The sequence below is a fragment of the Somniosus microcephalus genome, chromosome 3 (assembly GCF_052327205.1).
Source record: "Somniosus microcephalus isolate GS21.2 chromosome 3, FLI_Smic_1.0, whole genome shotgun sequence".
In the NCBI taxonomy this organism is placed as follows: Eukaryota; Metazoa; Chordata; class Chondrichthyes; order Squaliformes; family Somniosidae; genus Somniosus; species Somniosus microcephalus.
In genome coordinates this window covers 169,530,710-169,541,899 of record NC_140989.1, presented here as the reverse complement: position 1 = coordinate 169,541,899, position 11,190 = coordinate 169,530,710, and the positions used below count along the sequence as shown (strand labels likewise).

General features: G+C 44.7%; 1 protein-coding gene across 2 annotated transcripts in view; it reads left to right on the top strand.

Annotated features, from left to right (window-relative positions):
- The first annotated feature begins 225 nt into the window (after positions 1-225).
- apmap (adipocyte plasma membrane associated protein) overlaps positions 226-11,190 on the top strand; it is a 63,793-nt gene continuing 52,828 nt past the window's right edge. Inside the window, exons 1-3 of one of the 2 annotated variants that reach the window (XM_085981869.1) lie at positions 226-404; positions 5,562-5,678; positions 7,554-7,669. In XM_085981869.1, coding sequence (XP_085837995.1) covers positions 313-404; positions 5,562-5,678; positions 7,554-7,669 — 325 coding nt within the window. In that variant the 5' untranslated portion in view covers positions 226-312. The remainder of the gene's footprint in view (positions 405-5,561; positions 5,679-7,553; positions 7,670-11,190) is intronic. The other variant, XM_085981868.1, reaches the window with a different exon arrangement.

The window sequence follows — 11,190 nt, the reverse complement described above, 5'->3', positions numbered from 1 at the left end:
CTCCCATCAATAGGACAGTAACAGGTAAACTCCCATCAATAGGACAGTAACAGGTGAACTCCCATCAAAAGGACAGTAACAGGTAAACTTCTCTCAATAAGACAGTAACAGGTGAACTCCCATCAATAGGACAGTAACAGCTAAACTTCGCCCATCTCCGTTGGACAACGCCCTCCTGGTGCGCACGCCGCTGACGTCCTGCGGCGCGAAGACGTGGCTGGGCGGCGCTCCTGCTGGGTTCGAATTTCGACCTTTGGCTTCCGGTAGCGTCGCGCGCATCCTGGGCTGCTGGCGCATGCGTGTGGGAGGACCATGAAGGAATCGGAAGGGTTGCGGCACCGCCGGCTGCAGCAGCCGCAGGTCATCTCGGATGAGTCGCCGGACGCCGAGACTAAGCATGTCAGGTAACGTCTGAGTAGGCTGTCTGGGTTGGCGTTGTCTGAGGTTTCGAGCCATGTAACCGACCTCTGCAAGCGAGCGTTTTAAGGACTCCTTAATGCGCCCTTGCGGTCAGATAGGTTGTGTCCTGGGTGCATATTAATCGGGGCGGGGGAATTTTAATGGGTTGCATGCTATGGTGCGTACTGTTGGTGTGGTGGTGGGGAGGTTGATTGGTTGCATGCAATGGTGCATACGGGAGGGGGCGCTCGCGGTGCGGTTGATGAGTTGCATACAGTGGTGCATATTGGGGGGGTTATAGGGTTGTATGCACATGCTGTTGGGTTAATGGGTTGCATGCAATGGTGCATACTGTTGGGGGGTTAATGGGTTGCATGCAATGGTGCATACTGTTGGGTTAATGGGTTGCATGTAGTGGTACATATTGGGGGTTAATGGGTTGTATGCACATACTGTTGGGGGGGGTTAATGGGTTGCATGTAATGGTGCATACTGTTGGGTTAATGGGTTGCATGTAGTGGTACATATTGGGGGTTAATGGGTTGTATGCACATACTGTTGGGGGGGGTTAATGGGTTGCATGTAATGGTGCATACTGTTGGGTTAATGGGTTACATGCCATGGTGCATATTGTGTTAATGGGCTGCATGCAATGGTGCATACTGTTGGGTGGGTTAATGGGTTGCATGAAATGGTGCATACTGTTGGGGGGGGGGTAATGGGTTGCATGCAATGGTGCATACTGTTGGGGTTAATGGGTTGCATGCAATGGTGCATACTGTTGGGGGGGGGTTAATGGGTTGAATGCAATGGTGCATACTGTTGGGGTTAATGGGTTGCATGCAATGGTGCATACTGTTGGGGGTTAATGGGTTGCATGCAATGGTGCATACTGTTGGGGGGGGGTTAATGGGTTGCATGCATTCATGCATGCTGTGGCAGGGGGGTTGCATGCATTAGTGCATACTGGGGGGCAGGGGGGCATTCATTGGTGCATACTGTTGGGGGGGGGGTTGTTGCATGCATTGGTGCATACTGTTTTGGTGGGTGTTGTGGGTTGCATGCATTGGTGCATACTGTTGGGAGTGTTAATGGGTTGCATGCAATGGTTCATACTATTGTGGGGAGTGATAATGGTTTGCATGCAATGGTGCATACTGTCGGGTGTTAATGGGTCGCATGACTAGTGTATAATGTTGGGATGTTAATGGGTTGCATGCAATGGTGCATACTGTTGGGGCGTGTTAATGGGTGCATAGGTGGGGTGTTCATGGTCTGCATGCAATGGTGTATTACGATCCCTCTATCCAAGCAAGGATGACATGTAATACCTGGTTCAGTGTAGAAATTGCATGCAGTCTACATTATGTTCTGCTAAAGTTGGACCTAATTTCTCTAGAATATAAACAGAAAATGCTGGAAATACTCAGGAGGTCAGAGAGCATCTGTGGAGCGAGTAACAGAGTTAATGTTTCAGATCTGTGACCTTTTGCCAGAACTGGAAAATGTTTCGGATGTAATCGGTTTTAAGCAAGGACAGAGGCAGGGAAAGGGAGGAAAAATTAAAAAAAAAAGGCAAGGTCTGTGATAGGATGGAAGACGGGAGTGATTTAAATGACAAAAGGGATGACAGTGCTAGGCAAAATGGGGGTGTCAATGGGTCAAGTAAAGAAACAAAAGATGGGTCCAGAGGAGGTGTAAAGGGCGTAAATAGACTCATTAGCAAAGCTGTTGTCCGAAAAAAATGAGCAGTGGTTATGATTTGAAATTGTTGAACTCAATGTTGAGTCCGAAAGGCTGTAAAGTGCCTAATCGAAAGATGAGCTGCTGTTCCTTGAGCTTCGTCGGAACAGTGTAGGAGTCCAAGGACAGAGTGCGAGTGGGGCAGAGAATTGAAGTGGCAAGCAACTGGAAGCTCAGGGTTATACTTGCAGACTGATTGGAGGTGTTCAGCAAAGCGGTCGCCCAATCTGTGTTTGGTCTCCCCAGTGTAGAGGAGACCACATCGTGAGCAGCGAATACAGTATACTAAATTGAAAGAAGTACCAGTAAATCACTGTTTCACTTGGAAGGAGTGTTTGGGGCACTGGACAGTGGGCAGGGAGGAGGTGTAAGGGCATCTCCTGCGCATGCGTGGGAATGGAGCGGGTGTTGGGGGTGATTTGAAGAGTGGACCAAGGTGTCGCGGAGGGAACGGTTCCTTTGGCATGCTGCAAGGGGCTATATATATCTCTTTTGTTTGCTACTTAGCATAATAAATAAAATGTTTGTAACGGTGCTTAATTCTTTTTATTACTGGTAGAACCAAGAGTTTAAATCATTGTCTATTCATGGCCCATGAGTTCAAGTTTCCCCCCCTTACCCCATCCCATTATCTTTTAAACTCTGGTCAAGGACAGAATTCTGCTGACACTGACATAACAGATGGGTGGGAAGCTTGTCCTTTCTCAGTCGTGTTTTCTGGAGGGGATTTGACTCACTTGCTGGCACAGGCTTTGATGGTTGGGCTGATGATTGGCTGGTGAGCTCAAGCATTGAGTGCAGTAGAAGACAGACAGAAAATCAGGGTACATCTAAGTTCCAGCTATTCCTCTCATCATATCTGAGATCAGCTGATACCATCTGGAGGTATTGCGCAGCCCATGAATCCCAGCTGGTTCCTTGAGCCTTCAGACTTGGCCAAGTTTTCACCCTCAAACATTTTTGTCAGGTTAGGTTCTAAACTTTTCCCTTTGATAATCACTGTTGCCAAGTTTGAAAGTGAACTTTGGCTTAATCACCAGATGCTGTTTTTCACTTAATGGCATTTTTGGCTGAGGCCATGGGGATAGGGATAGGTCACATGATGGGTTGAGATCCTGGCATGAGTCATGATGTTTTCCTTGCTAATGAAAAATGTTACTGAAACCCTTTAATTAATCTTTCCACTTTAAAGGTAAATAGGGGCAAGTTCTGTTTGAAAACCAAGACTTCACGTTTAGTTTGTATATCATTTCAAATTTTCCTGACCATATGCTCAAGACAGACTGTCAGTTTCCAAAACAGGGTAAGTGACGACCCCAATTTGTGACTCCTGTAAAATGTGGAAATAGCCTGTGAATTTCCTATCTGCACCAACCAGGACAGAGGGCTGCTGCTAATCTTGATAGTGTGACATTAAAATGGTGCACGATCTGTGGAGGGAAGTGGAAAACCAGACTTTAATTTAAAACCGGAACTAATCGTGTCCAGTTTACTCTTTGATTGTTGCTGTAAAAATAAAGGATTCAACTTCATTGCGCATGCCAGTAGTTTTTACTTTTTTCAATGTGTAGCTGCTAGAACTTACTTTGCTGCTGTTAATTCTGTGCAATAAATCTACTAAAAAGTTACGCTTAGTTTTGAAACAGTTTATGAAAATAGTAAAGGAGTTAAATGACACACTTTTTGGGTTAATATGCACTCATCACAAACAGGCGTACAGAAAGTGGGTCCAATAGCAATGTTTGGAAGTAACCATTTTTGCTCTTGCCGTGCTTGCGGTTAATGGCCTATTTGTCATGCTATTGATTAGCCATTCAGCCACTTGCAAAATATATTTAGATTCAACACAAAATGCTGCAAAGTATTTGCAACCTTGTATTTCAAGCTCCATACTCAAACTGAGCTGCTATGGATGGTATGCTGGTGGTCATGGAGGGAGGGAGGGAACTGTGGTATATGTATAACTACATCATAATATCCATTTGTTATATGTTAATAAAATGGATATTTGGGGCTGACTACATTGGTAGATGGTATCTTTTTGGCTGTATACAGTGGATCCTAGCCAGATCAGAATATCTTCCCCAACATCCCTTCACTGTTCTGGCACTCGGGGTGAAAAAAGTCATGGTTGTTGTGGAGCAGAATGGACTAAAGCACTTGTTGCCTTATATACAGGAGCCCTTGTGTTAAATTTCCAGCTGTTCCTTTCTCACAAGCAAGAGCTGAGACAAACAAAAAGTGAAAACTTCAGAATTTCTCCTAAGATTGGACCTCCTTGCGAGCATCTCTTTTTATTTGTCCTCATCTCCTGTTATGTCACCTTGTTCAGTGGCTTTTCTTCCATCTTGACTGCCAACCACCATGATATTGTTGAGTTGCTATCTTATCAGGCTAGCTTGAAATTTCCATTCTCTTGCTGTCGCTCACGCACGCGCGCGCTCTTGCTCTCTTACTAGGCCAGTTGAGAGTCAACCACGCTGGCATGGGAGTCACATACAGGCCACACTGGGTAGGGATGGCAGATTTCCTGCCCTAAACAACATCAGTGAACCACGTGGATTTCTATCACAATCTGACAGCTTCATGGCCACTTTTTACTAATACCAGCTTTTTATTTCCAGATTTTTAAAACCAATTTTAAATTCTCAAACAGCCTTGATGGGATTTGAACTCTAGATTACTAGTCCAGTAACACAACCATTATGCTACTGTACTTTGATACATAAGTACACTTAAGGTTGAAGGAAACGGATATGGTGGCATTTATATAGTGCCTTTTAACATGAAACATCCCAAGACCCTTCACAGGAGCGTTATCAGATAACATTTGACACCGAGCCACATGAGATATTAGGACAGGTGACCAAAAGCTTGGTCAGAGAGGTAGGTTTACAGGAGCATCTTTAAGGAGAGAAGTTTAGGAAGGGAATTCCAGATCTTGGGGCCTAGATAGCGGAATTCATGGTTGCTGATGGAGAGGCGAAGGAAATCGGAAATACATGAGGCCAGAATTGGAGGAACACCGTTCTCTTGAGGGTTGTAGGGCTGGAGGAGGTTACAGAGCTAGGGAGGGGTGGGGCCATGAGGGATTTAAACACAAGGATGAGAATTTTAAATTTCAGGTGTTGCTGGCCAACGTAGGTCAGCAAGCACCACAGCAAGATATACTTCAGCCTCCCTTTAACCTGCATTTTAAAATATCATTCAGGCAGTAATTGTTATCTATACAGAATTTTTGCCTCCCTCTGTAGGGATTGACTGCAATCAACACATCTTTCAAACTGACTTCCTAACGGTTGACTTAAGTACAGCACACGTTCCTCCTAAACCTCACAGAGATAATGCAAAATAAGGCTCCCCTCCCTACACGATCTACAATAACTCATTGCAAGTTGTTGAATATATTTCTCTTCCAGTGCGTATAGTGGGAAAGTTTTCCGGATAACCTTGACAACACTCATTGTGACGCTTCTGGCCCCATTACTGGTGGCAGCACTGCTACTGCAGTCTCCAATAAACCCTCAGCCCTTCAGGTAAGAATGTATTTGCTATGGATCAGCTGCTGATATTGTAACCAGAGAGTTCCAATTTGCACGGCCTGATGGAATGGGCAAGGACATTGCTTCTGTTTCAATCTGATGAGTATTAAAAGTACTACGCTGGCATTCCCCGGTAGTTTAGTGATACTGAGCCTTACTGACCAGGAGTGACCCAGCGAGGCAGTAGTTGGGGTGCAGTTGGTGTCGGTGTCTCGGGACTAGGGAGGAGACAAAATCACCCTTGGATCCTACCCCTCATCACTGGCAATAGGGAAAGTGCACGTGTCTCTATGGCAGGAGAGCATATGGTTGGCCTGTGATTCCTCTGTGATTAAATAGCCTGCCAACACTTGCTGTTTGGACTCGTGTATAGAGACGTGGACTGGCCAATGGAACCATATCACAGAGTGGAGCAGCACCGTCCGAAGAAGAAATAAATATAGCATAATTCACCCGCAGGAAATAGCAAGTTGAAGTAGAAAGTAGGGTGTTTGAAGGAAAATGCTGAATATTATAGATACACATTGGTACTAAAATAGCTTACTGTATAGTCATAGTTTGAATGGTGTATTGTAAAATGAGGTGAGTCAGGGCAAGATCAGTGGCAGCTAACTGCATCGAGCAGCAGTTACAAAAGCAAACAGTGTTGGTGTAGAATTAGATCTGCAGAGTGCAGGAGGTTTCTAAAGTATTAGTGGGATCATATGTGAAGGACTCTACTTGTGAAAACTGTACTTGCAAAACCAAATAAAGGTCGGAACAAGGGCAACAAAGGTGATTCCAGATTTTTGAAGAGAAAGTAAGGAAGCGAAATGTTTTCTTGATAGAACAAGGAAGATGTGGGGTGAAGAGATATGATCCAAGTTTTTAAATATTGAAGAAAATCAATTTTGAATAGCATTTTATACAAACCCAGTATAGGAGAAAGAGGAGCTGATTAGAAGTTAAAGAAATTATGCAGGTATTATGAATTTATAACGTAACCTCTGGTTGACAAACCCGAGTAAAGAATAGGCTACTGCCTAATATGAAAAGGAGTGATTATAATTGAGGTGTTGTAGATGATTGAAGGATTTGATAGGGTAGATAGAGAAACTCTTTCATCTGGTGGGGGAGTCCAGAGCAAGGGGGCGAAACCTTTAAAATTAGAGCCAGGCTGTTCAGGGGTGATTTCAGGGAGCACTTCACACACAGGGTAATGGAAATCTGGAATTCGATTTCCCCCCCCCCCCCCCCCCCCCCCCCCCCACCCCCAAAAAAAGCTATTGAGGTTGGAACAATTGAAAATTTCAAGTGCTGCTGGGTGACCAGTGCTAGTAGAGGTGCAGGAACAGCTCTTAATTTTCCCCTCTTCTGATGGATTGACGTGCCTGGCATCTGCTCGACACCCTCCCCATAGTGGCACTCCTGAGATTGAGAACTCTGTGCATATGGACTGTACCTTATTTGCGTGTGGTGGTGGTGAACCTATCTCTGGAACCGCTGTACCATGGTGATAAACAAACAAATTCTGTAAATTTGCTGTGCTTCTTGAAATCTAGAAGTCTGCATAAATGTGACGTGGGTTGCACAATTGCATTGGTTTCAGTAGCAACCTGAATCTTAAACTGAGCTGTTTTCAGCAGTTGCTGTCAAGGCTACAGGCTGCATCTCCATCGGTGTCAAATATGGCAATTCCACCACCGCAATTCATATTCAAGTGTATATTGCTGTTTCTAGCCTGTACTCCTCGCCTTTTAACAATTCTTTCCACTCAGGACTGTAAACGTTTCTAGTTGCTTTAGTAACAGTCAATTGCATCAAGTTTTTGTCCTTCAAGTAATCCCTCGACTTCAAAATGTTAACCTTCGTGTTTGCTTTTTTCCCCAGTTACAAGGAGCCTCCCCTGCTGACTGGTCCTTTGGAGCCTAACCTTAAGCTGAGACAGGCTGAGCGCTTGTTTGAGGACCAGCTGATTGGACCAGAATCTATTGCACACCTTGGAGGTATGGACTCCCCTTGACTTCGTATATTAAAGGAGGTTTTTGGAATGAACGATGGTTGAGTTGTAAAGTTCAAGAACATAAAATCTCTCCATTATACTCCAAGTCAATGCAGTCCTGGTTAGTATAGAATCAAGAATCGTACAGCACAGAAGGAAGCCATTCAGCCCATCGTGCTTGTGCCAGTGCTTAGCAAGAGATATCCAATTAGTCCCACTCCTGCTCTTTTCCCCATAGCCCTGCAATTTTTTCTTTTTCAAGTATATATCCAATTCCTTTTGAACTTTACTATTGAATCTGCTTCCACCACCCTTTCAGGCAGTGCATTCTAGATCATAACTTGTTAAAAGAATTCTCCTCATCTACTCCTGGTTCTTTTGCCAATGATCTTAAATCTGCGTCCTCTGATTACCGACCCTCCTGCCAGTGAAAAGTTTCTCCCTATCTACTCTATCAAAAACTTTCTTCATTTTGAACCCCTCTATTCAATCTCCCCTTAAACTTCTCTCCTCTAAGGAGAACAATCCCAGCTTCTCCAGTCTCTCCACATACTGAAGTCCCTCATCACTCGTACCATTCTAGCAAATCTCCTCTGCACCCTCTTCAAGTTCATGGTGCACATGACGGAGTAGGAAAGTTTATTCTGTCATTGATGCTCCATAGTGATTGCTGTTGAGAGTACGATAGCAAAATACTGCGGATGCTGGAAATCCGAAATAACAACAGAAAATGCTGGAAAAACTCACAGGCCAGGCAAGGGTTTGACCCGAAACGTTGACTTTTTTTTCTTGCCACGGCTATTGAAAGAGTATTGGCAGCAGGATAGCCCTTTGAGGTGTGACATAGTACAGCAAGCAGAATTTAGAATTTCACATTTGATTCAATTCTGGGGAAGTGCTTTGTGTATAATTCTTGGATGTGGTTTAATCCCCCTTGGGTGGAGATGGCTTAAAGCTTGCAGTGTAGTTACATGTGTCAGCCATGGCTCAGTGGTAGCATTCTTGCCTTGGAGTCAGATGGCTGTGGGTTCAAGACCACTCCAGAAACTTAAGCACACAATCTAGGTGACACTCCAGTGCAGTACTTGAGGGGGTGCTGCACTAACAGATGAGACATTAAACCGAGGCCCTGTCTGCCCCATCTTGGGTAAATGTAAAAGATCCCATGATTACCCTCGGAAGAACAGGGGATTTCTCCCTGGTGTCCTGGCCAATATTTATCCCTCAGCCAATATCTCAAACAGATTATCTGGTCATTATTGCATTGCTTTTTGTGGGAGCTTGCTTTCTGAAAATTGGCTGCCACGTTTCCCTACATTACAACAGTGACCACTTCCAAAGTACCTCTTTGGACGTCCTGAGGACGTGAAAGGTGCTATATAAATGGGAGCTAATTCTGTCGAAGCTACTTCTGGAAATTAGAGCAGGTAATGAAATGTAAAGTAAAACCAAAATGTTTAGTGATGGGGAACTAATACTGTATCAGAAGTGGTACGTTCTGTCACGGGTTGTGTCCTGGTATTGGAGAAATGTTCCCGTCCAATTTTTTTCTTTGCTTTTATCAGACGGGAATCCCTTCTGTCTTCCATTCAGGAGACTGGAACAGCCGAGCCGATGCTACACCATGACCATCAGCTGCTGTGATAAGAGCGGATTCTTTGATTTAGAGCCCCCTACTATTTCATGAGTTAGTTTATAAATGTTGAAATAAGTGCTGCCTTTCATAATACAATATTGTCACTGACCGTATCCTGGATTTGATAAGATCATTCCCCATTATGTTTTTTTTAAGGCAAATAATGGCCATTAATTCAGTTAAATGCAAGCTGATTAACTGCTGTAAACCAATCAATATGAAAATTGGAGTGATTGATATTCCATGTGCCTTACGTGAGCAAATAGTAAAATATAAATAGTGATGATTTACTTACTGTTTGTCTAATTATTGTGTATTTTATACTCATAATCAAAACAGGCAAAAAGCACCATCCATCATAACACATCTCAACTATAGGGCGCTAAGTCAGTGATTTCTTTCATATTTCATGGAATCATACAGCACAGAAGGAGACCATTCCGCCCATTGTGTCTGCTGGCTCTCTGAAAGCGCTACCAATTATTCCCACTCCCATGCTTTTCCCCCATAGCCTTGTAATTTTTTTCATTTTCAAGTATATAACCAGTTTCCTTTTGAGTATGGATTTTGTTTTTTTAGTTTGGGTAACAAGGGATTAAAGGACTGACTCATTCTTGCAGTAAATCTGTTCGATTTCACTTGTATTAACTGTTTGCCTATGTTTTTTTTAATTTGAGCTGTTGCAGACTGCAGGACTTCAGTTTTATTGCATTTATCTGGGGAGCATCTGAAGTTTGCAATCTAGGTTACTACGGCAATTCCTCCTTCCGGCTGTTGCCCTTGACATTGTGACCTAAAGGAGATGGAAACAGAAAATCAGAATGAGTTTTGCAAAGAGGCAGTGCAGTGGTTGATCTAGTCGAAGCACTAACATCCTCTGTTGTGGATTGGTTAGATCTAGATGAAGGATGCCGACGCTGAGGTAGGTCCCAGGGGGGGTGCTGCGGGGGGTATTGCGGTCGGGGTCGGTCCCGAGTCCCAGGGTCGCAAATTACAGTACCTGGAATATGCCTCGAGGTCCCGATGGGCCACTTCTAGGGAGCGAGCGAGGGCTGCAGCTTTGTCCAGGTCGAGGTCCTTTGCTTCAAGCAGTCTTTGCCGTGAGTAGTCGGACCGCAGGCCTTTCACGAAGGCATCGCGGACATTGTCTTCAGTATTTTCTGCCGCCGTTACCGCTTTTAAAGTTACAGTCCCTGCCGAGTGCTTGTAGCGCCTGTAAAAATTCATCTACAGACTCTCCTGGCTGTTGCGGGCGGGATCTTAGGAGGTGTCTGGCATACATGGAATTTACCGGGCTCTGGTACTGTCGTTTCAGCCGGTTGATGGCGTCCTCGTATGTTTTAAGGTCCCGGATGAGTGCGAATACTTTAGGACTCACTTGGGCGGTCAGAACTCTTAGCTTGGATTTCTGAGGCACGCTGGATTCTCCCAGGTAGGACTCGAAACAGCTCAGCCAGTGTTCGAAGTCGAGGGCTGAGTTTGCTGCCTGTGGGTTTAGATCCAGGTACGGTGGTCGGAGGGCTCGCAGCCAAGCCGGCTGCTGTGGCTGTTGTAGCTGGGCGTCTGGCTGGTCGTTTGGCTGCTCGTCTGGCTGCTCAAGTAACGACATTTTAAAATTTAGCCAATAAAATTGATATACCTATCAATTTATCCAATGAAAAGCGACGAGTTAAGAAAGTAACTATAGGTTTTTATTAGCTAAATAACAGAGCCCACCCTCGTGGGTGATCGGATCCAACAAGGAGGAATACTAGTCAGTCAACCACCTTTATACCTGGGCAGGTAGGTGGAGCCGTGGGCGGAGTCAGCAGTGGTCAGCCCAGGTATAACAGTGTGACGAGGCGACCTCGTATAGTGATACAACAGTGTGAACAGTGATAACCATAGAG